General features: G+C 35.2%; 1 protein-coding gene across 6 annotated transcripts in view; it reads left to right on the top strand.

Annotated features, from left to right (window-relative positions):
- CEP170 (centrosomal protein 170) overlaps positions 1 to 27615 on the top strand; it is a 100423-nt gene that overhangs the window by 58653 nt on the left and 14155 nt on the right. For 4 of the 6 annotated variants that reach the window (XM_065632925.1, XM_065632922.1, XM_065632924.1 and 1 more), the window contains exons 10-13: positions 6281 to 6430; positions 11939 to 12065; positions 15669 to 17498; positions 23349 to 23583. In XM_065632925.1, coding sequence (XP_065488997.1) covers positions 6281 to 6430; positions 11939 to 12065; positions 15669 to 17498; positions 23349 to 23583 — 2342 coding nt within the window. The remainder of the gene's footprint in view (positions 1 to 6280; positions 6431 to 11938; positions 12066 to 15668; positions 17499 to 23348; positions 23584 to 27615) is intronic. The other 2 variants (XM_065632927.1, XM_065632926.1) reach the window with 1 other exon arrangement.

The raw sequence follows: 27615 nt of genomic DNA, 5'->3' as shown, positions 1-27615 counted from the left end.
AATCTTTTTCTTCCAAGGGGAGGAGTCTCTAACTTACTGTTGCTTTTTGAATTTGGAATTCTAAAGAAAATTAATTATTCACTGTAGCAAACAGGTGCAAACTCTATATGCATGTAAATATGTAACTGGCATCTGATAAGAGGAAGTTATTAGACTTGGCACATTGATCCTTTCCATTTGCCTGTGTAGCTTTTCTTTATACCAGGGCGTATTGCATCTGATTCTGTATCTTCAATATATAGTTAAAATGACATAAACAGCTTCTGTGAAAGTCCATGGCTATTCATGCACAGAACACAGTCTGCTCGCTGGGGATGGCTAGGATAAGTGCCAAGAACAAGCAAAAAATATTAAAATCCGCCTTCCCAGAAGCAACTTGGTTAAACAGAGTTCATGCAGTAGCTAAACACAAAGTGAGCTTAGGTGGTGTACTCTGGCTCATCACTGTTTCTCAAAGGTGGGAAGAAAATGTTTGCCTTTTTTCTTTTCTATCTGATCAGTAACTCTGACTTTTAACAACCAGTTTACTGTACATTACGACTGTCTGGACTGCCTCCTTTGGAAGAATTATGAGGAGCTCAGTCGGAACGCTAAGTGCAACGTTGCCAACATGGTCTGCATATGGATCTGAAGCCTCTTCCCTGCTTCCTGGAATCCTCTCTTCCTGTCAATCAAGCATCCTCTGAGTGTGGCTTATCTTGCTTAGTACATCCAAACTGTGTCCAAATCCTGCTTATGTTTCCAAATTCATGTCTCTTTCCCCCGCTTTTTTTTCTTGCTGGTCTGACCGTATCACTTCACAAGTTTCTGAAATCATCTTTTATTTGCTTTCCCTTACAATCATATATACTCATCATCTTCTTTACCCCCAAAAAGTATGGAACATAATTGCTATTCTCATTTACATTCTCATCACTTCACAATGGCAAATACCTTATTTCAAATTTAGCCACTCGCTCCTTGTTTTATTTTGCCATGGTGCTTTTGCCATGGTCTTTAATGCACTGTGCAGTACAGCCCCTTGTGCTTTACCTGTGCACTACTTTGATTTAGTTTGCTTTTTTAACTGTTCAACTTTGAATTCCCTTTTACATACTTTTTGAATTTGGGTTTTGTTCTGCTCCATGTACACAGATTGCCTGCACTGAAATTAATAGCATTTAAATCATCATCCTTTCCAAATACGTTTCCAGGTTGTGACTGTAACTGTTGTTAGGATCTGAAAGAACAGAAGAAATATTAATATACTTTTAGTTTACAAATACCATCATTAATGGATAGGTTCCTAGTTCTAGCTCTCTGAATTGCAACTGGAATCCTTATTATTTATTTGCTGGTTTTCTGTTAATAATAATATTAGTAATTACTGCATATCCTTTATTTTAAGACTACAGCAGTAAGACTATTGGGGAAATGTTAGAAACTCAAAATTTTAAGACTAGATAGAATTTTTCAGATTTGTATTTTGAATAAAGTTTATGCTCCTGGTTTGTATTAATGCTCTTGGAAATGCTTTCTAATGCTTTGTGTGGTAAGTATATATGCAGAACAACAGAAGCCCTGTTCTGATACATTTAATTTGCTATAAAACTGAGTGAACATATATATTAGGAGTCTCAAATAAGACCTTTTTTTTCCGTTGATATCAGTATCTTCAGTAATTAATTGCATGAGGAAATACATCTGTGGACATTAAATACTGACTAATTATAATATTGTAGATCCCCAGTGTGATCTTCATAAATGAAAGAAAACATGAAATAGTTTGATTTAATTTCGGTACATTAATTTTAAAGTAAGTATAAATCCTAGCATTAGGAACTCTGAAAAGCATTTAAATGAGATACAACCAGAAAAATTTTTTTCTTACTCAAGAACTTTAAAGTTTATTAAAAGCACGTAAGGAAAACATCAAGTGGGGTTTTGTTTTATTTTTAGCTCACCGATTTTCTTCCTTTTGATTCAGAAAAATGGTTCCTGTTGCCATTAATTTTTCTGACCAGTTTTTATTTTAATTTCTAGAAGATCTCGCATATATCAATAAAGAAAAATAGCTTCTGTGGTTTTAAAGAATCATCACTTTTGATAGGTAATCGTAAAGTCATTATACTGACCCCTAGTGTAGTTCGTCTGTGGTACAAAAGATATTAATTCTTCTGTTGGGGGGCAGGGGAGAGGGGAAAGTAGAGGGAACAATAACCATTCCAAGCACTAAAGCTAGCTGCTGTTAAAGCTGTGTTTCAGCTATGGTGACAAGCAGGTGTGCTCTGAGTCATGAGCTCATGAGCTGTTTTCACAGAGGAATGTGTATGGCTTGCCAAAACAGATTACTCTGCTTTCTACAAAATTAGCCCTTGCAGAAGAGGACAAAGGCTTATGGTCAAATTTGATCCTATAATTCATACTGTCTGCAAAAATACACCAGTACTTCTTGCAATGATTGCATCTTGCTTGTATTGTGTTACATAGATTTTGTTCTTGATTGTTATTGGATAAATAATTTTTCAAATCAGTGTTTTATGTAGATAAAGTTTTATCTTCAGTTACAATATTGGAAAAACTGTTGCTGAGATAAAGCAATGGAATTTATTAACATCTACATTGAGATGCAATTGTTTTGCAATCAGTTATTTTGTACTTTGCCTTTTTACTGTTCAGACTGGGTTTGCATTCCGGCAAGTAACAAAATGATGCTTTGGGACTTGCTATATGTGTATTTTTAGCCTGCTGTCTTGTCCCTTCGTTTTACTGGTGGAACCAGTAGTCCAACCCCCTGCTCAAAGCATGACCAGCTTTAAGGTCAGACAAGTTGCCTGGGACTTTTTCCATTTGAATCTTCCCACTCAATAAGGACAGAGGTGAGGCAACCTTTTTTGGTTGTACTCAAAGTGAAAAAGTTTTTCTTTATATCCTGTCTGAACCTCTCTTGTTACAACTTATGCAAGTTATCCGTTCACCACTCTGAAGAGCCTGGCTGTCATCTTGCTATGCTCCCCATAGGTACTGAGGGCTGCTGTTAGGCACCCCCAAAGCCTTTCCTTCTCCAAAGTGGTTGAGCCTAGCTTCCACAGACTCTTCCCACAGGGAAGCTACTCCAGTCTTGACCATCTTGGTGGCCCCTGCTGAGCTCCCTCCAGTTAGACACAGTCTCTCAGGTATTGTGGGGACCAAAATCAGATGCAGTCTTTCTCCTGTTAATTCATTTGCTTAAGAGGTCAGCTGGATTGCAGGTTAAACGAAATTATGTTGACTACATTTCATAAATGGGACTTGACTTTCTACAGCAATGTTGTTGTCATTCCCTTGCCATTCAAAATGTCCTAATTTGCAATGGAAATTGTTTCATGCTTCGTAACAATAGTTATTTTTAAACACCACCACCGTGGTTTATACAATGTTTCTGACAGTTCGACCATTACAGCTGTGTGGCAGAGACCCTGGAGGAACCCCATGTAATGATGCAGATTGGTGCATTGCCTGGATTTTTCTCCGTCAGTCAGATTTCAGGGATTCTGTGAGAATTATTATCCTGTTTTTTGTTTCATAACTTTATAAAATGTGAAGCATTCAGGATTAAATAATCTAGTCTTTCTGCTAAAATATAATTTCATAAAAATAAACAATAAGAGCACAGAGCAGTGCAGAAATTATGTCTGTTTAAAAAGCAGCGTTGATAACTGCGGGGGTTTTTTTCTTAAGATTTCTAGGAATTATTTTCTTCATGGTACATATAGCTACTGAAGTTAAAAAATAAAGATTACTCCCCATCCTCCATACTCTCTCCAAAAATGCAAGACCATGATTTTCGTAGAATACCAGGTTGAAGTTCTGATAGTATTCATTTTCTGCAGATGTGTGACAAGTGTGCAAGTGATGTTCTAAATTTTGTCAAATATTGAACGAGTTGTTTTATCTTTTGCATAGTTTTCATATTTGAAGTCTTTGTTATGTATTAAGGGCTGTGTTTTCAAAAGGTTTTTATATATATCACAGTTCTGAAATTTAGTCTTTGGGCTAGATCACGCTTGTGTGAATCTCTTTTTTCTTGCTCAGAAGAGGAGCTTTGCAGTTGTGTAGTAGTGGGACTTTGACAGGGCAGGTGCCTGCACATACCAGTGCTCCTAGATGTAGAATGAGTGTGTAGTGCAAAAATGCACATTTACCCAAGAAGATGCTTTCCCTTTCTTTCTAATAATAATGTCTCCAAATATTTTGTTTATCTTTTCTGGCCTATGATATCCTCACTATATAAACAGAGGGTTCATTAGGAGTAGTATTAGGAGGTAAATCTAGTACTGGAGTCTTATTGCTACCCATATTACCTTTCACAGAAAAAAAACAGGCAATATTCAAATTTGGTTTTGCAGTAATTTCAGTAATAGAGGAAGAGTAACAAAATTTGCTTAAACAGGACTTCAGTACTAGGAAAAGTGAGACTGAAACAAAGAAGCCTTAAGTGCTATTGTTTGTGATACAAGTAAAGAAATTTGACATGGTAAATGAATGTGCCACCAGATAATATGTAGTAATTTACAGGCAGCAATTTAATCCTGTAGTCCTTATTAGATACACAAGTGTTGAATTTTTATTTTCCTTCAGGTGCTCATGCGATAAAATCAGAATTTCCTTTCATTTAAAAGAACACGTAAAACTTCTCTGTAATCAATGAAACTACATTAAATAGGGAAAAAAGTGACTGCAGGAGTAGTGTTATATTCAGAGAAAGGAGGCAGTGGATGATAACTGATTTGTACCTTCAAAAATTGCTACAACTACAAATCAAAAGTATATAATTAAAGAGAAAACGTATGTTATGTCACACTTTTTTGAAGAAAATAAATATTTGTTAAATACTCTTAAGTAACTGGTGCATAGATGTATCTAGACACAACTTATTATTTGACAATTGAACAGCACTGCTAGAATTTTAGAATTGCAGAAAGCAGACTTTTTGCACAAGAGCAAAATACAAATCCAATGCATTTGAAAAATCTTCCTTAGTTATAAATGTATGAATGCTATAGCAACATCTTCCTGGACATTTAGAAGAGTATAAGCAGGAGTTGAATGCCAGGGTGCTTTATTGTTTGGGGTGTTTTTTAAATCTGTTTCTCAGCCACTAAAAACATGGTTTGTGGCCATCTAGTGGTGAATCCATTTTAAATACGCTAACCTTGTTTAGAATTTTAATACACCAGTCCTCTAGCTTTACTGTGCAAAACTGAATTACCAAACAGGTTTTGGGAAAAAAAATATTTCTGTCTTTTTCACTTTGCACTACTAATTTTTTTTATAGGGTGATAACATCCCTGAAGGTTATTTCCTTCTTTCCTTTTCTTTGTCTTTCTCTAAGACAAAGCAATTTTTAATGTTTACAGTTTCTTTTTAGCAGATAATTGTTATGTGTGTGTGCGTTTCCCATTTTTAGTCTGTAATTTTTTTAATGTCTGAATCCTTAGTAGTTGTGAATTTATCATTTCTTAGGCAAGAATTTATACATTTTATAATTTACATGTTTTCAGGATACAAAATTTTCGCTGAAATAACTTCGAAGTATACATCAATTCTGTAATCAATTCATATTGCTTAAGTTGACAGACTACATGCTTGCTCTCCTGGTGAAATCCTTTTTACTAAATTGCCTTGATAATATTTTTCTCTATGAGCAATGGTTTTAAATGTCATGGGTAAAATATTCTATCACAAGCAGAAGGGATTAATATATGCATCACTAGGAAACAGTGTAGTAGAACTATGACAAGTCATACCTTGAGTGAGGTGAGTCTACATGGTTTGTAAGACATGGCGGACTTAAAACATCTGCTAAGTCCCTGACTAATGAAAACCTGAAATAATAAAAGAAATAATAAAATGTTTATTTGTTGTTTTTACTAGATAATGGCAAAGATCTGAAAATTATTCCAGTAATTGTTTTTTTTTTTCTTTGATTAAGAAATGGACTGTAAAATTGTTTTCATAATGATTTTGGCTTTACCTTTTGTTTCTTTCATCAAAGTGTCATTTTTTCCATATCTGACCCATTCCGACTTAGTAGTTCCTTGAATTTTCACAGTGTTGACATAGACTTCTGCTCTTTTTTTAATTGCTCTAGATATTTTTTCTGTTTCATTTGTAGATTTCACCAAGATGACAGATAAGCATAATACAACAAAAATTATTTAAACTCACTATCCAGCATGCCACCATCCATCCATTAACATTGAACATTGTATCAGGATGGTATTGGGTTAATTTATGTAATGGTTTGTTTCATTTTCAGGTATTTGGAGTGGATGACAGCCAGGATTATAATAGGCCTGTAATCAACGAGAACCAGAAAGATTTAGTAAAAGATTGGGCTATAAATTCTGCTACAGTAGTGCTGGAAGAAAAAAGACCACTGAGTACAACTGGATTTCTTGACACAGAGGTAGAATTTAATTTTTGATGGTCTTCTTTTTTCTTCCAATAAGAGAGAGCACTAATAACTGACCAATAAGTGTTAAACAGCAAACAAAGCCTTGCCTAGACAATATTAGCTCAGATCTATAAGTATTTTATTTTTCTTAGGCCTTTATTGCATTATCAAAACTTCTCTGTCAGGGATTGGCAAGTTACATTGTGGAGGTGTTTTAAACTTCGCTACCTTTCTATGTGCACTACCAGTGTATTGGAAACGTAGCAGGAGCATCCTTGCACCTTTCTATTTGCAACACACATTTGCACAGTATATGCCTCTTGTAAGTTACAGGGCAGAACTGAGAAAAAGCTGGTTATGTTTTATAGCCCAAAGCAAGTAACTATATTTAAATTCAGAAATAAGATATATGCATTTAATGTGTGATATGAAGTCAGCTAGGAAAAAAAAAAGATGAATAATACATTTCAGATGTTTTTACAAAGCCAGAGGACTTGAGATGTTTGCATTCATGGTTTGAGTTCTCAAGTGAGATGCCACTCGTGAGAAGTTGCTTATGTTAGTTGCCTCAAAAATAGTATAATTTAATCAGCTGGTGAAAGATTAGGCAAAGGCAAATGCCTGGGGTTTATATACCATTAAGAATAGCACACAAACTAGATGTTAATCGTATCTCATATTGAAATCTTGGGACACATTCTGATATCATTGGGATGGATAAACTATAACTTGATACGGGTTGGGAACAAAACAGGTTCACGCTGGAGGAGAATTAATCTGGTAACACTAGTGAAGCACACCACACTTCTACTTGCCATGGCAAACTGTTTCTGAAGTATGATCCTGTAAATTAGCAAACTTTATAAATAAGCAAATTTTATGTAGTATGTAAAGAGCTTGAAGTATGACTTTGTGTGCCTGCCATGCAAATACATTGGGTTTAGTATCTAGGAATTCGTTTCTCCTAGAGAAGGTGTGCTTTATCATGGTTGTGTTTTAGCTACTGTGCAGTCTTCATATGCTAAGTATGTAACTGCATCTAGATTAGTATCTTTGAGTAGTTTCTCTGAGTTTACTGCTTCGAGTAAATTATTGCCACACAGCATGGGTATATCATGTGGAAGGATTTGACGAACTTTGCCTTTCACCTTGCTGCTTTGCATGAATCTATAACCACAGTCTTTCTCTCCTTTTTCATGCCTTTTGCAGCATTCAGCCATATCAATTTTCAAGACTATTGGAAGTATTGATAATTTTCCATTTCTATAATTTCATAAGCAGAAGAAGAATAGATGATTTATTTTATGGACATAATTGAGCTTTCAAAGTGTCCTATTTGCAAAATAATAGGGTTTGATTTTAAAAGACATACTTTTTCTGTAATCATAGAGCAGGTTTAAGAATCCTGGAAACGGCATAGTAAAACTCGCTTTGATTTAGGTTGAAGTTACAAGAATGATGCCTTTTTATTACTGCGGATGCTTTGCTACATTAAAAGGGCCTTCACATATTGGGAAAGGAATGGGTTATTTGGCCTAGTCTTAACTTACAAGATTATTTCAAGGCATGATAGGGAAAAAAATTTAAGTTCTTTGATAGGTAGGGGAGCAAAACTAACATATGCAATGTGGCTGTAGCAAGAATTAGTGTAAGAGATAAGGACAGATGAAGATAGACAAAACTTACCAGAGAAAGTTAAAAATAGAAGTTGGTTGATATGCATGTGGAAGTAAAAAGCTAATTCAGAAAAACAGAGGTGTCTTTTATAGTATCATAATGGAAAACAATCATGAGGATAACTGTTGAGAGAAGATTGTAATATTTAAAGTCTTAATACCAAAGCCTATGCTCTGTTTTGTCATTAGGAAAGGGAAAGGCAAATTGTTTGATTTGTAAAATACATAGGCATCATGTTCTCATTATATTCAAACTACTCTGCTTGTGGTTTTTCGAAGACTTACTGCATTACTGAGCTGTATATCATAAGTTAATGAACCTTATTGAAGATCTTGGCTAAGTAGTCAGGTAACCTCAGAGTAGGTTAGCATTCCAGGCTTACGTCCACTCAGATTGTGGGTGGACCTTGTTCCTGCTGCACATCACAGTTGCTCCTGTAGATGTTTTAGCAGAATGAGGCAAATTCAGAACATGATTGACATAGAAAAAGCAGAGAATAAAACGTTAAGATATTTCAGTGCAGGGAGATGGAAAAGATGGCTTGGGAAACTGTGAAGATTTTATGAAAACAATTTTGGGGTTGAAGGATTATTCTGAACTTAATATCTTCACTTTACAGGGATGTGAAGTATCATGAATAATGTGCTTGGGAAGAACCCAAAAATTGCTTTTCTTTTAAAGAAATTCTCAGTTTGTCGTTTGATATGACAAGCTTTGGTACTTTGGAGTAGTGTATGTCATGAGACTAAATAAAATGCAGAGTAAATGTCTGACACACTTGCACTGGGCCTGCATGTACTCATTCTTGCATTTTTGATGATTACAGGTAGGCAGTAGAAATACTAAATCCATCTATATAAAATATTTAAATATTTTTATTTTCTATATTATAAGCTGCCACTTTCCAACCAAGGTAAGTGTGATTTAAGAACAAAAATTAAATAAGATAGAGTACAAAGATAGTATTAGCATCACTGTTATTATTATTTATTCTATGTGAGTTCGATTAATAAAAATACTGCAGACATTTGGGCTGTGATTTATCTGTTAATCTTCCATTTAGTTTTCAGTGGCCGGTTATCTATGCTAACCCCAGGTCTTAAATTACATTAAAGTACATGAATTATCAACATTTTCTTTGATGTGCTTCTGAAGGACATACCTGTTTGTTTTTGTTTTGGTTTGGTTTTTTTGTGGGTTTTTTTTGTTATGACTGCAGCACATTTAAAAACCTGGGTCTGGATCTGCAGAGTCATCAGTACCATTGACAACAATGTTCCTTTTCCCGTTTTTGATGCCCATTTCACATCTATCCCACTGAAGATAAATAATAATGCTCACATTGTGAATATTGAATAACTTTATTAATGTAAATATTTGCTACATTGCTTCTTAGAAGTGGAGTACTGCTGTGTGTATTTAGAGGCTGTGTTTCCTTTTGTCCTCTCTAATTACACTCCTGTCCTTTTGTAGAGCAAAGCATTCAGTTTGAAACTTGTTTTTTGTTTGAGCTTAGATGCTATATTGAAACACAGGATGATTGTGTCACCAATGCCATGTGGCTGTGAAAAGGCAAACATGACCCTTGGATACCCTGGAAAATGTATTGTCAGTGGAAAAGGAAAATGTTACTACTGGCACTAGAATTGTTACTATACTTGATGAAGAAAGGTGAATAAAAGACTAGACAAGGTACAAAGAGGTCTACTCAAATTAATAAGGGAATGGAGATTTACCTTACTAGAACAGATGGATACAATTCATTTAGTCTAGCAAAGTATTAGCTGAGGTGAGTACAGTTGCTGGATTTTGCTGTGTAAGTGGAGTAAATGCAACAGAAAAATAAATAAATATTTGAGATAGATGTCAGTGTTGTTCTAGGAACAAATGTGAAGACATTGGCTGTAAATGAAGTGAATACGGAAATTTGAAAAAGAGAATCACCCCCACAGGAAATACGGGTTCTGAAGCAGGGAAAGTAAGGAGGAACTAAAAGAACTGCTTTCAAGACAACACTTCAGTTTATGAAGGGGTGGCATAATATGATTCTTACAAAACGAGATGAGTAGAGTATGTGTCTGAAAAGACATCTGTTTGTTCATTTCAGGTAGTTGAAATTTATTAAAAAATATATATTTTTCTGTTCTGAAATGCCAAGTATTGGAGATGCTTTGAGGTGTCGTGTGTGGGGTTTTTTCCAGATGTAGAGCCTGAAAACCTAAATTTTCAGGCTTAATAATAAGTCCACAGAAATCAGTTGGTACATTTTCTGAAGATCTGTTACTCCAGTTTAGTTTGTATATGTGAAAAGCATCACGGTAAGCACAAAGTTAAAAGGCTGGTGTCTCTTATGTAAACCCAGCTTTTCTGAAAGACCAGGAAATTTCTTTTGGTATTCAAGACAAGATTTGGAGAATTACTTACTTGAGAGCCTGTAAGATGCAAGTTGATATGGATTATAGGAAGAAGATTAAGATATCTGAATGTGTGTTTTATAAACCTTGCACCTTTTGGATGTGCTTAAACTACTATCAGAAAACACTGCTTTTCATAGCTTTGTTGTTTGCGCTTCTATATAAAGAGAGTTTGCAAAATGTGCATTTACATCCATTGCTATGTAGAAGATGTTTTTATGGCAATGTAGTTACTTTCAGAGGAAAGTAATTTATCATGTTCCTTTACTACAGTTAGCCTACAAAGTCTTGATATATTTCTCTCTTGTGAAGTAGAATTGAGATTTCTGACACATATATCTCTGTCTCTGGAATTGGTTAGGTGATACACAAGGAACTACTTGGAGTTTTCTGTAGCAAAGATAATTGAGACATCTGTCATACTTGGTTTAGGCTGTAATTAATTGTTCATTAAAGATGAAATTTCACTAATGTGGACAGGAAATAGAGGAAAGAAAGTTTAGAGATATGAAAGAAAAATGAGCCTTCGGTAGGAGTTGTGAATGTATAAGTGCTAGACATTTTTGCATGGGGTTTTTGTAATATGCTTTCCGGCTCCTTTTTCCTTGCATTGTGTTCAGAAATGCCTATAAATAACAGAAACGTTGGATTGCCTTCCTTTGTTCTTACTAGACTTGAACTTTATAATATTTGTATTCTAAGAAACTGATTCACAATGTGAAGATCGTTTAATTTTATATTTACTTTTTTTACATTTCAAAAATTTTCAAGGTTTCAAAAGGCTTACCATTAAAAAAGTAAATAATTTCCTTTCTACATCAGCTGCAAAAAATGATCAGATACTGATTACATTGGCTTCACTGTTACCTAGTAGGATAGTTTAAATCTGATCTTTGCTTATTTTTGTTTAGGCCAAACAATCTGATCTTCCTTTCCATCATAAGTTATCTTCCTCTTTCAGTGTTTAAGGTAGTCTTTCTGTAATGAAGTAAATACAATATTTCATCTGGACAAGAGAGTCTTCTGAACTGGTAAAATGTCACTTTCTTGTCTTCCTGATGCACATTTTTAATTTTTGAACACAAACACACCCTTATACCCCATGTTTTTTTCCTGCTTTTCTGATCTGAGGACTGAAATAACCTGGTTTTAAAACTAGCACATGTTCTAATATATTTTATATAAGTACTGATGTTTAAAAGTTCACTGCACTATGAAATGCTCTTGATTCTGTCCTGATTTTACAGCTATATAGATTGTGTTTGTTTGCCGTTCCAGAGCTTCTAACTCTAAAATTTATGAAGGTGAACTCCTTTTTCAACTTCCTTCAGGAAAATAGTGTCCGATATATCTGTTCAGGAAAAAAACTGTAAAGAGGAGCTTTTTATCAAATAGTTGTAATTTTTTTTCTGATTTTTTTCTTCCTTAGGAAGGTTCTACTGCCCCTGCAAGTAAACGTTGGGTATCACAGTGGGCCAGTTTGGCTGCTAATCACACACGTCATGACCAAGATGACATCAGATTGGAGTCATCTGTGCCTGCTCCACTAGAAAATGGTATTAAAAGCTGTTCTCGCTGGCATAATTTCTGCTGAAGAAACTTGTGAAAGGGAGAAAAGAGTGATTTTTGTAACTACATAAGCAGGTTTCTTACTCTTAGTACCTCATCTTCACCTGAAATTCTTTTGTGTTGTTGAGAAGGAACAGCATAAAAGTAAGCTCAATAGTAGTGTTGTTTGGCATGGCAGAAGAGTGCCAATATTATACTGTTACTAAAACAAAAAATATTTTAAAAGTTGAATATTAAAGGAAATTTCACTTGAATGCAGTTTGGCTTGGTCTGCGTGGTATGTTTCTTTCCTTGTATCTTTCTCAGTACTGGCCCCAAATTGGACTTTAATAGTTTGGTGGTTAAACAGTCCAACATGAGACTTCATTATTCAGTCGTTATTCAGCTGAAGTGTAGCATACGTCCTTATCTTGGAAACACAGAAAACCTTCCATGTTTCTTGAAAACCATAGAAACCTTCTCCTCAGCAATGAACAACTCTATCTACCTTTCTTGTGAGTGCCGACTGTCAAGGCTATGTCTCTCTTTAGTTAAACTGTTCACATTTCTTATTTATTCTCTCAATGCATGGAAGAATTCTTACCAGTAACTGCAGCTTCGGTAGTAACTTTTCCACCCCTTGTAGCAGTTGAACTTTGCATAGGATACTGAAAGTCAAAGGAAAGGGGAAGACTTAAATTATCTGATACACCTTGTATGTAGAATAATGGAAATCAAGAGCAAATTTTGCACTGCTTGGAAGGATCAGGTATACATACAGGGCACTTAAAATCGTAGCTCTTGAGACTGATCCTTTATGTGGTTAATTGGAGTTTGGTAGTCTTTTGGTTTTTTGTATTGTTTTAAATTGCCACTTTCAGATAGGACACTAACTAGGATCTTCTTCAGAGAGGTTAATGCTTCTTTTTTCCATTACAAGAACTTTAAGGTTTAAGTGAAGCAAGTACTGCATGGTGGATACGCATACCGCAAGAATTCTAAAATACTTCAGGAGAAATCCAGAAGCATTCAAGCACCAAAAATGTAGTGAAAATACGATTTGATACGCATGTCTAAAGACCAATACTCAAAATCTGTCTTGTTGGCTCAGATGCCTGTGTTTTCTTTAGAAATCTTGGTAGTCAAACTTCACATAACATGTATGTAGCCAAAGACAGTGTTGAATAACTTCACACCTTTCTTCTACTACAGACTGTTTGAAATTCACCAAGAAGCAAGTTATATGCCTAAGTATGTATAAAAGATTTGATCTGGTAGGTATGTCTGAAAGAAATCGGTCCTCACAGATTGATTTTCATTGAACCTCCAGATTTTTAGTAAATTCCAAGAAAAATAGTCCAGGAATTGGAAAACCTTACTCAGATTTCAGAGATACCTCCTGCTTCTCAAATTAGTGTCCCAACACAGATTATACAAGAAAAGGCATGTGCCATTTTCCATTCTTCATCAAAGGTGTGACACTGTGCAAAGAGAAAAGAAAGACTGAAGAGCTTGGATAGAAAGTAGCAGATATGTACAATTGGACATATTGTCCAATGGTATACATCCAGTATGATTTTTGATGTTCAATTAAGTACATAGAGAATTCATGCAGAGAGGGAAGCCTTATACTCCATTTTATATTCCTGCAACAACCAAGTCTTGATGGAAAGATCCCAACAGGGTATGCAGAGCAGTTGTTTATAGATCTCTCCTGCTGAAAATTGAACTGACAGATGTGTATTAGCAAGTATGTCACATTCTATTGCAACTGGCAAATGAACTTGTAAAAATAATTATTTTCTATCCAAACATTTAAAGTCAGAGTAATTCATATTATCTCTGAGAAATAAAGGCTTGTTTCTGACAGCACAACTGCTATATTTGTTAAATGGGTGAGGAGGGCTCAGTCATCACTGTGGAAAAATAAAATGGGGGTGTTTGGCATCAATTGTTCCTTGCAGCAGCCAAATGAGCATTCTGTATCCACTAAGAATTCAATGAAAGTGCTTTAGCAGTACTACTACATTCTTTTGATGCTTTTTGTACATTTACATATATTTCTTTACTGCAGTGTCTCATTTGGATTAGAAGTGTACTTTTTGCTCTCTCAACCATAGTACGTTCTTCATGATTAGGGCTTTTTTCAATACTGCCAAAAGAGCATCTCCCAGCACTGTAACCTCTTCCTTGAGGGAAGGTCTCACAGGGAGAGGCTGTAGCCCCTTGGTGACACAAGACCTTGAGCTGTCAAAGAGGCATGTAGGGAGGAAGAAAGAGGATCTTACTCTAGCTTTGAAATCTGGTGCTAAATGTATTTAGGAATGTAAGACTTCCTTTCCACTCCCTGTTGCAATGGTGTGCTGGTATAACAGTGATTGTTGTGCACCTATTTTTAAACTACTGTGAGAGCAGAAAATCTTTACATTCTTGTATACAGTCCCAGTGTACACAGCTGGCTAGAAGAGTTTGATTTCAGGGAAGGCATATCTTGCATAGCTCAAATTCTTGTATCTGTGAAAAATATTTTTTTTATATGAGAGTGATCATAGCCTGTATTATGGAACATATATACTGAAATTACAATGAAGCAGGAAAAAATACCATAATCTCTCTACAAAAATGACACAAATGTTCATGAAGTGTTCCATTTCCCAGTATACAGTCACAGAGTGTCAGCAAGGTAGTAAGTAGCCCAAGATGCCACACAGACAAAATTATCCATGTTTGTAAAGAAATTCTACCTGTTTGTAGCAGAGCAGGAGAAAATGATGATGTTCTGTCTTTGCACTCTCACACTGCTTCTGAAATGACTCCTCCACTTTTCCTGCAGAGTGCTAGTTTTAGGAAGTACGTTTTTGGAAGATGGCTTTTTCTGTCCTAGTCACGTCTCTGTGATAAACCACAAATGGTTCATTGCAGTAATTCCATTGCATCCTTTTAGACTTTGCTTTCATCGACACATACTCTGTATCAGCACTTTGGACTGTGTAGAATGAACCGTTCTTTTGTGTGACACTTTTTAACATTCTACTTCTAGTAATACAGAAATATTTTTTGATAGATGTAGTCTCCTTAATTAGGAGATACCTATTCTAAATTATGTTAGCACATGATTTTGTTGAGGTTTTATTACAAGATATATTCAACAGTGAAATGAAAAAATATAGCTGATTATGTACAACTTATTATAGTTTGGAGGTAGTTAATGTAATTCAGAGTTTCCACTGTTATAAGAGCAGTGTTCCCACTCTTGCCTTTAAAGAGGAAGTTATACATAGTGAGAGTAGGACAAGCAGTAATGGGCTAAATTGGAGAAAGTCAGGCTCATGTTAAAGAATAAGCGAATTATTTTGGGAGTTATCTACCCAAACAGCTTATAGGGATAGTAAAATCTCCATCAACTGAGATTTTTAAGAACTTGTTAAACATTTTTAAACATACATTTGTCAAAGTATAATTGGTCCTGCCATAGAACAGAGGGATGGACTAATGACTTTTTTCAGTTCTATTTTATGTTTTATTAGTCTAATACAGTCTTAAGAATTTAATGTTTCTATTTACCTTGCTATTGAATGACTTCTCAGATGTTTTTTCTTTTTCCCTTTTAGAGACAGACATCAGTGAGTCTGGTATTTCTGTTAGAAGCACTGGTTCAGCTGCTTCTGTGACCAGCCAAGGTGAGCGAAAGAGGAGGACACTTCCACAGCTTCCTAAAGAGGAGAAAGTGAGTGAAAGCTCAAAAGCAAAAACTACATCTCATCAGAGATCAGAAATAGGTGAAAAGCAAGACACTGAACTTCAGGAGAAAGAAACTCCAGCTTGTGCCTCAGATGCTGACAGCAGAATTATAGCGAAGTCAAGTAGAACAATGAATGGTCTTTCACCCAAAGCTACTGGAGACAAAGTTTTTTCTTTCCCCAGCTCTTCCAGTAAAGAGAGAGTTGAAACAGGCAGAGAAACTTCTGTGGTGAAACAAGCTTTAGCAAAAATTCAGCAACAAGAAAGAAAGGAGCAAGGACATTGGACGCCCACAAAATTATCCTCTACAAAACCTGCTGCAAACCAGGTTGAGAAACGTAGGGAGGAGATTGTTGTGTCACCCAAAACTTTGAATAATCAGGACAAAGCTCCTGGACATGTTACAGATAAAGCAGAAATGAAGTTGGCACAGAGTGAGGGAAAAAGAAGAAAGAATGAGGAAACTGTTAAAGGACAAAGTCCTAAAGCATCTGGAGGAGAAAAAAAGGAATCTTCAAAACCATTAGTGAGGCAAGGTAGCTTTACGATAGATAAGCCTAGCACAAATATACCTATAGAACTTATTCCTCACATTAATAAGCAAAGTGGATCTGCTGCCCCTTTAGCATCTGCAAACAGGATGCATGACAGAAGTGATTCAATAGACACTGATTCTAGTCTAGATACAACACTAATTTTAAAAGATACAGAAGCTGTAATGGCTTTCCTTGAAGCTAAATTGCGTGAAGAAAATAAAACTGATGAAGGTCCTGAGACACCTAGCTATAACAGAGATAACTCCATATCACCAGAATCAGATGTAGATACAGCCAGCACGATCAGTCTCGTTACCGGTGACACTGAAAGAAAATCCACGCAGAAGCGGAAGAGCTTTACAACCTTATATAAAGAGAGATGTTCCTCTGGTTCCCCTTCCAAGGATGTTTTAAAGTCTTCTGCAACAAGTGCCAGAGAAAAGATGGAAAAGAAAACTAAAAGTCGATCTTCAGATGGTGGGTCTAGAGCTGATGCTCGTAAAGCTGTGCAGTCCAGTGGAAGAATGAGACAACCATCAGTGGATTTGACAGATGATGACCAAACATCTAGCGTACCTCATTCTGCCATTTCTGATATCTTATCATCTGACCAGGAAACCTACTCTGGCAAATCATATGGAAGAGTTCCATTTGCCTCAGCAGATGAACTTTTACATTCCAAAATGGAAGGAAAGTCAGCTAAATCAAAAACCTCTCCTGTTGCACTTGGGCAATCTAGTAAATCTACCACTCTTCCAAGACCTCGTCCAACGAGGACTTCTCTCCTGCGCAGAGCACGGCTTGGTGAAGCCTCAGATAGCGAGCTTGCTGATGCTGATAAGGCTTCAGTGGCTTCTGAAGTGTCCACTACAAGTTCTACATCAAAACCTCCATCAGGGAGGAGAGCTATTTCCAGAATAGACTTACTTGCTCAACCTCGCAGAACTCGACTTGGCTCTTTATCAGCACGTAGTGATTCTGAAGCAACAATAACTAGAAGCACTGCCTCATCTCGTACCCCAGAAGCTATTATCAGAAGTGGTGCAAGGTTAACATCAGCAGGAGATAGTAGTAAAGTTTCTGCTAGAACTCGAGCCAATAGCATTTCTCGACTTTCAGATTCAAAATCCAAATCTTTGGCTTCAGCTCATAATTCTCCCTCAGGTATGTGAGATTATTTGAACTAGTCTTAAAAAAAAAAACAACCTAGATGTCTTTCATATGTGGAATTTTTTTTTTTTTTTAAGGAGCAGTTCTTATGAAACGTTGAGTTTTTATTGATGCAGTCTTTCACTTTGGAGTAAGAGGCTTCTTTGTCAGAGCTTAGGGATGTTTCTCACTTAAAATCATAAAAGAGATAAATTGTAAGCCTTTAACTCTTTGGATATTTTTTTAAACTTGAAACCAGTAACAAAAAATTGTATTGAGGCATTCAGATGTGGCAGCACTGCTTTGAATTAGTACAAGAAAAGAGCAGAGATCTCTCTACTCAGGTCATAGTAGTAGAACTTCAGAAGGTTAATAGCACTTCTTACTACATGGAAAATATAATATTTATCTGTAAGATGGGCTTGTAAATATGCTGAACAGCAAGTGTTCCCCAAGGTATACCCTGAACATCTGTAGGATAATTATAATTTAAAATTAGCTTCCTGAACTACAAAAGTGAAATTTGTTTGATAAGAATAGTAACAATGAAGTGACAAATGGAAAAATTATACACAAGCACTACCTAGCCAAATATTGTAAAGTAATTTATATTATAATGTTTGCCTTGCTTTGGAGTAGTTTCTGTTCTCTGTTCCAAGTGATGACAATTTATGATTTCATCATGATTTCCAAATCATGTTGACCTTCTTTTGTGTCGTAGTTCCTTTACTAAAATGTTATATTATGTATGGAAGGAAAAATCTGTACAATTGATGAATTTTAACCTACCATTCTGTTAGAAGGTAGCGTAACACTTGAAGTGCAAGCAGTGTGAAAGGCCACTGGTTTTTTTTCAACAGCAATATTAAATCAACCAAAATTAAAATGTAGTATTTCTAAATAAGTGAACTTTTGTGTGGAATTAACATATAAAACTGTTGTCCTGTTTTTGAATTGTCATACTACCAACTTGACCTTATTTGAAGCCAATCCACAATCTAAGAAAAAATCACTAGAATAGCTTTCAGTCTTGTGTGTTGCTTCTGAGATTATATATTCTCCTTTACTACTTCCCATTCACAGTTGATACAAACACCTGTGATACTTCAATTTCTCACAGTCATACTGCCCTTTTGTTGCTTGTATATAATAAATGTGCTTTCTTAGAAGTCTTTATTCCCCAGACAGGTATCTTTTGGCTGTGTCATTTATTACCTGAATAGAAATTTCTGTAGAGATACAAATGAGGTGGTCACTGAACTATAAAGTTGAGTTATTTAATATTATGACAGGCATCTACAAGGATACAAAAAAGATGAAACTTCAGAGAAAAACTCAGTATTTCCTGTACGGTATCATTAGAAACATAGCATATTTTCTATTTTAATCGAAGTTTTAAACTGATCTGTGCAGCCTTAAAAGTGGCAACACTAGGTCAAGGAAAAGTGCCTGTTAAAACTGCATCTATATGTTTACTTTAATAATTAAAGCTAGTTTACATTGTGATATTGCTGATTTTTGAAAAGGTAAACCCCAGATGTTTTCATTTTGCTGCTGCTTGTATTTTTTCACAAAACTCTATATGGATTTTGAGTTTTGTGTCTTTGTGAACTATCGCATGCTTCCTAAAGTATTCCCAGGTTGCTGCATTGAAGTGGCTTACTGTTTCTGGTCAGGGGAGTGGGTGTGTCTTTTGTCTTTCTCTTCTCAGTCTGTTAATCTATCACAGTCATCTTTGTTTAATGTTCATTTCATTTACCTGCATTACACAGTCAAATTTTACTGTAGCTTGTATAAAACACTGTTTTCAAGAGAGAAAAGATGCCATCTCCTATGATTCCAAGTTTCTCATGAGCTACCCCAACATAATAAGCTAGATATTTTTAAAGGACCATTGTTAGAAAAATACATGGTAGAAATAGCTTCTGTCCTAAAAAGCTTTATCAGTTTATGTATCCAAATCAGGGAGAAGCCTGAATCAATGTAAAGGCGAAAATCTGAAAGCAATTCATAAAGCAGTCAGATACTTTCAGAACAAAATGATGGCTTAATAAAACAATCAAATCTTGTTACTATGTAAGTAAAGAATATTATTACTACTGTTTAGGATTTGGAGTTCCCGATTTTATCTGTATCAGTAAGCTTATTGTATACTTTTTTCTGGACTATTTAGAGTATACTTTAGGAAAATCTGAATTACTTTAAAAATGGCGTAATCTTCTAGTATATATAGGAATGTGTGTGTGTATATATATATCTCTCCTATGGTATATGGGCCACTACACAGTACATCCCCATTTTCCCATTAGCATCTTGATGCTAATAATGACGCAACATGTCAAGTTATTAATATTATTATTTATTATTTTGTCCTTAGATAAACATTTTTAGAACATTTTAAAATAGAAAATGTAAAATGTAAAAATGGAACATAACAGAAGCTTTTCGATCCAAAGCATGTAATTCCTGAATTTAATTTTGTGTCTGGAAAAGTCAACAATTCACTTAATTTTAATACTTTCAGAAATTACTAATGAAGTGCCTGACAAAAGTGCCTCAGCTGTTTGAATATGTTTTACTTCTGGCACATTTAATCAAGGCATAACAGTAATGTATTTTCGTCACTCTTGGACGTAGAAAGACTGGGAAATGAATTATCATTACCAACCCAGGATTGGGTTTTGTTTTGGTTTGGGGTTTTTTGTTCATTTTTGTTTGTTTGGGTTTTGGTGGTGGTGGGTTGGGTTGGGTTTGGTTTGGTTTGGTTTGGTTTGCCCAGAAGGCTACTTGCTGTTGAAGTGTTAAAAATGTTCAGTGGGTCTTCTCATCAGAGAATGTTACCGTGTTGTAGATCACTAAACAAGGGCAGCAGAATCTTGCTTCTTAAATCCAGTCTACCGAAGAGAAAATTGTTTCCACATTTCCCAAATATTTTTGAATGTTCAGACAAACATGCCTCTAAAAAGGGGGCAAAAGAAGATGCAGTCACTGGATTTTTTTATTGTCTTGTACTTCATGTAGAAGAATTGCAAGATAATAGCATTCAAATCATCACACCTGTCAGCGAGTCCACAATTTCAAGAATCTTTTTTAATCCTTGATACAGTTAAGTATTGCTTACTTACAAATGAAAGGGCAAGCAGATAAATGGAACATCTTGAATGAGAATTACTAGCATTAAAGTTATTACCAGGGTGTTTCTGTGGTAGGAGGCATGATAACTGACAACATTGAAGACATCTGAAGAAGAATTAGTAATTTTATAGCACAAGCAAAGAAAGATTTAATCAAGGCACTGAATCATCAAACAGTGGAGTGTGATCAATAAAAACAGAAAAGACCAAAGACCTTTTTTCATAATCGCAGAGGAAAATTAAGGATGATGTTATAGAAGGAGCTATGTATTTGGAATATGAACAACAGGATCAGAGGAGAGAACAACCCTTATTAACTGCACTTTAGTATTATTGCACTACTGAACACCAAATTTCATGATGTTTGAAACAGATGAACCTTGAGAAGGCATTGGTAAGAGTGGAGTATTCTATAAGGGATATGCTGAATAAAGTCTGTCCTTAGATGTTAAAAGCGGGATTATGGTGTCCAAATCATTAAACTTGACAGTTTAAGATGTCATCAACACATTATGCTTTTCACAGAGTAGTCACCAAATTAAGTTTGTCTGCAGATTATTTTAGCCAGGGTTTTGGAGGCTTTTCTAGTTATTGGTACTGATATTCACAGTCTTTAGTGTCCGAGATAACTAATTGCATGATAACTTTCAGAAATCTACCTAAACTACAATGACGTTTTGTGGCTTCTTAATTTATAAATAGTATTAAAAGCATACGTGTACAAATGTATAATGGGAAACGTGCTTGGATATTGCTTCTCATGAATCGTACAACTTTGAGATTTTTACTGTTAAGCCTACAATAACTTTTTCCCCATATTAATGAGAAACCTGTTGATAATATATAAATAACAACATTTGAAGACCTTAAAATTTAATGATCTTAAAAAATGTGGAAGGATTTTATGGTACTATCTAGACAGTTGTTACTGATGCCATTTTTGTTAGTATCTCTGAAATGTTTAAGCTTTTACAAAGTTCAATATTTTTGATTGAATATATAATTTAAGAATCTTTTCCTAAAAAGTGTGGCTGGAAAAGAGGACCTAAGACTAATCTCATCAATATATTTTATTTAAGCAAATGCTTCTAATCTGAATGTTTTAATACTAATTAACATGATAAAACACTATTTTGTACACAGAGAAATCCAAGCTTCTCCCAGACCCAGATCCTGATGTTGAAACTTACAGTGGTAGAGTACTAGAAATCAAATCTGTTTCTGATATTTCACTTCTCATTCAATTTTTAGTTTTTAAATATATTATTACATATGCTCATTGTACAATGCTGAGTTGCTGGACTAGCTCACTCGAGAGATTTTAAGATAAATTTTATATTTCTTTTGATGCATATAATTTGAACTGGGACAAAGAATTTAAACAAAAAATTATGATAAAATGTGGGCCCAACTCATAAAGCTCTTTGGACCTCAGTCACACATTGCTTGCATGCTATTAGTGTGGAAATGTGCTTTTTCTGCTTATGTTCTGCTTCCCTAAGATCAAAACAAGTTTGAAACCTCTAAAAAGAGAACAGTAAGTGACTGGAGAAACATTTTCTTCAATGGAGTTAGAATATTGAAAAAAAAAATAGAGCTGGACATAATATGAAGCCCACATTTAAACTGAAAAAAATTACACAAGCATATTTTTGTTTTCAGCAATTAAAAATATGAGGGAAAGGATGTAAGCTTAGACACCAATGTCATATTTTACATACTGTAATCCTTGAGAGGATTACACAAATCTTTTCAGAACGAAAAATTACTTTCATTATTTGTTACTAAAATTTCTATTGATGTATACTTCATTTGTAATGTTTTTAAAAATGTTTCAGGAGAAATCATTATTACGTCTAGCATTTTTCATATATTAAAGCTAATATACCTTACTTGAATCTATTATTTTTAAATGACCAAGAGGTGATCACACACTTAAAAATGTCTACAGTAATTGATATAGCCTCATGAATGTCAGTGAGTTTTGGGGACTAAATCCCTCTTCTTGCTGCGAATGTTTGAGGACAGCATACCTGAAATTCATTTTCTAGACTTCAGTAATTCATAGGGTGATGACAGCCTTCTGCTTAGTTTCAGTTCTCTTATACTTCAGGCTGTCTTCAGCAACATAGCTATATATGCTTTATCTACTACACATGAGAATGTATGCTTTTTGCTCTGAGACTGCTGGTTTTGTAGATGTACTGATGACTTTTGTAACACAGTATGAATTTTACTGTATATTTTCTGTACTAAATCCATAATGTATCATCTAGGATTTTTTGCTTTCCTTATGTAAGCATGCATTCCAGGCTTGGTGCCGGCTCCATCCTTCCTTCACGTTTTTTTGTGTATCATGTAAACCTTGAATGAAACTTGGGAAAAAATCTGCAGAAAAAGTGCAATCTGACTATATATGTAAACGTTAATGAATTGGGCCCTTGTTTTGTAATACGGTTTTCTTGAGATCCTATACAATTATTGGCTTTTACATCTTATTTCACTCATCATTATACAAAGAGCATCCGTTTTATGTTTTTATTAATCAGTACTTATTATTTAACACAAATTTTGTAGCTTTCTTTTTAAGATGTAATAAATAAAGCTTTTGTGAGGTACCTGGGGATTGATAATTAATAGTTGTGTATTTTTGTGATGTTACTGAAATAATATTGTTTTTTCTTATTAAAGATGCAATAATAATTCTTTTTTAATAATTAAACTAATTTAGTAAGCGCAAGATGGAGGCGCTTTCCTACAGATTATGCTTCCACCTCAGAAGATGAATTTGGATCAAACCGTAATTCTCCTAAACATACCCGTCTACGTACTTCTCCAGCCCTGAAAACCACGCGACTGCAGAGCACTGGGACAGCAGCTCAAAGTAGCAATACATTCAAGCACAGAATAAAGGAGCAGGAAGAATACATTCGTGACTGGACTGCTCACCGAGAAGAAATAGCAAGGTTGGTTTTAAAGAAGCGCCTCTAAACTAACTAAGACGTGTACCCAACGATTACACAGGTACATATACAGGAGAAAGAGAGCTAACGGATTTTCTTTATCACTCTACTTTCCGTTTTCATTCACTAACTGAATAGGTGATTTAGAAGTCTTCTAATGAGAGACTGGCAGTCAGAACACTCATGTCACCAGCATGTCTCTTTCTAATAACAAGAGAGTCATTTTGAACTTACAGCAAGATCCCAGAACATGAGCTTCTGGTTGCATTAGTCAGACTTGCAGAGGTACTTTGTGTTGCACTCTTACTTGTTAATAATGTATTTCCTGAGGCTGAAGTATATTCATAGATTTTGTACTACCTTTACATGCATATTGAAGTAAAATTTCAGATCAATGCGTAGGTGACAGAGAGAGGAAAAAGTGATTTTGGCAATGTGAGAGACCATGTTCTCATTTTTGGTTTATCTAGGTGTTATTTCATGTTAGATATTTTGTTATTTAAATCTTATATATTCACCAAAAAGTAATTTCTTTTGTTGTAAGTCCCTGAGATTAGTATAGTAATTCCTTCCATTACTGCTGATAGGACTCTGCTTCAAGTGAACCAAGGTAGTCAGTTCTACTAATGCCAGTGTTCGGGTTCTGAACCTTTTCACAAAACTTAAATTGGAAGCCTAAACAAGAAAAGTGTTTTCCTTTTAAAATTAATCTTAGCACTGTGATCTCACAGATGTGAAGCATTGTGTTTTCCTTAGTGTGATTATTTTTTGTTTCCTCTTTTTTGTAATATTTTTCAACATTTGTATTTCTAGTGTGGTCTTTGCAAAGGGAAGATACATAAGGGAGTCTGATAGCATCTTGATAAATCATGAAGTAAACATCTTCAAAGGCATCTTCCCAAAGCAACTTTTTCCAAGAATCTAAAGTTAGAGACAGATACAGGGAGGAATGTGTGTATATGAGGAAGAAAATTGAAGGTAGCCATAGCATGTTACTTATTCCTTATAAAAAGTGCTGCTGAACTTCCACTGAAATTCTGGGTACATTTTTCTCATCTAGGAGAGATTGACACTGGAAGCAATGGACGATTCAATCTAAACTGATTTGATGGTTAGCTTTGCTGATTTTTTTTCTTCCCCTGGGCTGCTTACTGTTTTCTTCATTTAGATATTGTTTTTAAATTTGTTTTGAAGGCTATGTATTTAGCCTACATGTTTCAGCTTCTTTATTTCCAGGGGAAATGGTGAGAGGCTTAAATCAGTATTGCCAAATTTATGATTGTGTATCATAATTTCACACAAACTGCATTAAATGAACATATTTAACGTTAAGAAAGCTAGCACTCAGCAGCTGAGAAATGCCAGACTACTGTTTTCTCGTCACTGCTTCCAACACCAGTTCCCTTGGTTGGCCTCTGCGCTAGGTCACTAGTTGGTCCTTTCTGTGCCTCTGTATCTCTTTGTACTGATTCACAGTATTCCTCCACCGGCTTTAAGTTTAACTTCTGTCCTTTATAAGATAATTTTTGTCTCTGCTCCCTTTGCCTTGCTAACCATAGTCTCCTCTCTATCATTGCCCGCCCTGGGTTTTGTTTGCTTCCCAGCCCTCAGGCCAGCCTTGGTGATCAAAGTCCCTTCAACTCTGGAGTTTTCAAAAAAGAGGAAAAGATAGTTATAGTTCTCATTAAAATTGCTTGGTTTCTTGTTGTTGTTGAGTAAATTCTTAGATTAGGCACGTGTAAAGATAAGTATTTCATTAAATAAATATGCAGCTGAAAGTAGCGTAGAGACTGTATTACGAACATTTTATTGCATCCATGTTACCATCATATTATATTTTAGCTGGTCTTCCAAGATTGACCCAGTTTGCACTTCTCACAGCCTCTACAATTTACAGATATTAATAAAATTGGAAAAAGATGTTTAAAAAAAACTTAATGGAATAACTAAATTTGATCTAAAACCACTTTGGCCTGGAGGGAATATACACCCTCAGAATGACAGGAGCTTCACATATCTTTTATTTAAGGATTTAAAAATATCATTACAAAATAAACTGACTCAATGTAGGTTGTGGGACATAGTAGACAAAGCATTAAAATTTTTTGGTAATCCAGCAGTTCAGAACTATTACAGATATCTTAGAAGTATTCCTATTTAATTGTGATTTTTCTAATAGTGTGGTTATTCTTTCACTAGAGGTAAATAAGAACTAGAGTTCCATGCTGTAGAAAAACATGATCATGCTCTCCCCATCCCGAGCCTTGTGTTGTCACCTTTTCACTTGTGTTGGAAACTGTGTCCGTCCCTTACGTAACTGGGTAGTGAGTCTGCTCACTGGGCAAATCTAATAGCAACATTTCCTGGAGAAGGTTGGGGCATTAGAGAATTTGAGGTTTATTTTAGTTTCGCCTCCCTGAATTGATTTGCCTTGTATGATTACTAGGTCTGACGCAGGAAGCAGTAGAAACCTGCAAGGCAACCTGCAGTTGCGACAGAGTAAATGGTGTGCACCTAAAGCCCAAGTCTCTTCTCCTTGATTATACAAAACATACTCCTTATATTTAAGCAATAGTTTCTGTTTCTAAAAGTTAAAGTCGAATGATTTGAACCTTCATTTATGAAAAGTCAGGCCCAACTCTCAGCTGGTTTATAATTTTCTTTTTCATAGTGCTTTTGTGTTAGTGCTCTGCCTATATTGTTTCTATACAGAAAAGTTGTTGAGTACTGACTATAGCTCACTATCACATTGAAACTAATTCTAGGTTTTGTTCACTTGACTAGTGTTTGACTATGATGATTGTCTAAACAAATTGCTTGCCATCCCATCTATGTTATAGTTGTTCATTATGATATTTTCAGGCTTCTTCGTTTGAATTCATTTTTGTATAGACATCTGACATTTTATGTAATTTTGATTGCTTGGCAAGAGCTCAGGTGAAGTGGTTGTGGCATATTGAAGCATTGGTGATTTCTGTGGAGGGTTAAGTCTTAATGGTTGATACTACTTTTGATTACAGTGTTTAATGACATTTGTCTTTTGGAGGATTTACTGATAATTGAAATTTCCTAGCTTTTATTTTTTTCACAACTGTTCATTAAATACCAAAATTTGTCACAGACATTCCAATGTGATTATTAACAACTTCTCTGTTTACAAAAAAAAAAAGTGATATGGTTTTGTGAAACAAAGGAAGTAGGTGTTTTCTCTAGTATCTCTACTACTTAGAATATGAGCTCAAACCTTGGAGTTTTAATGGTATGTGTGTGTGTATATATATATATATGAACATGAAATATAAATTAAAATTGAACCAAAATATGTAGTAATTAGATTAAAATAATTAATGTAGTAAAAGGCACTTGCCATATTTTAATTTATTAAAATGAAAAATTGACTTGGTTTCCGCTTTAGTATTCCAGTCTTTGATAGTTTGAATTTAGAAATACTGTCTTGAGTAGTCATGGGTAATTGCTGCATATTCTTCTACAGCCTTATCCCAATTATATGTGTATCTATGCTGTACAAGGTTGCACTTCATTGCAGATTGCTGCCACAAAATCCATTGTTGGAATTTGACTGGAAATTTCTCTAATGATGTTTGCCTTTCTAGTTTCAATTCTGCTCACTCGGTCTTAAACTATCTCTAGGTCAATGATATCTATTGTTTTTTAATTGAAGGCAAAGTGAAAATAAAGAGCAGAACGAAGCTCACCTTTAAGAAGCAGTGGCCAGCATGGTGTGCATGGTTGTCACGTGGCTGTACAACTCCTTCCACTTAAGTGGCTGGTGCCACTGTTCAGAGTTCTTGGTAGTGCAGAATTAGCACTGTTGACTTCTCTGCCTTCAGTCCTCTCAGACAGAAGTATGACAAGGGTTCACTTGTTGGGCTGCTCTGAATTCTAGGTTTTCTGAACTGCTTGATCCAAGCTGGAGATTCAGGATGCCATAGGTGTAGAGAGTTCTTAGCTTTTGCTTTGTGGGTTTGTTTTTGTTTTGTTTTGGACTTTTTTCCCTTCTTCTTTTGGAGCATC

The sequence above is a fragment of the Caloenas nicobarica genome, chromosome 3 (assembly GCF_036013445.1).
Source record: "Caloenas nicobarica isolate bCalNic1 chromosome 3, bCalNic1.hap1, whole genome shotgun sequence".
Classification (NCBI taxonomy): Eukaryota; Metazoa; Chordata; class Aves; order Columbiformes; family Columbidae; genus Caloenas; species Caloenas nicobarica.
The sequence above is the reverse complement of the archived record's forward strand: the minus strand, read 5'-3'. Positions and strand labels throughout refer to the sequence as shown.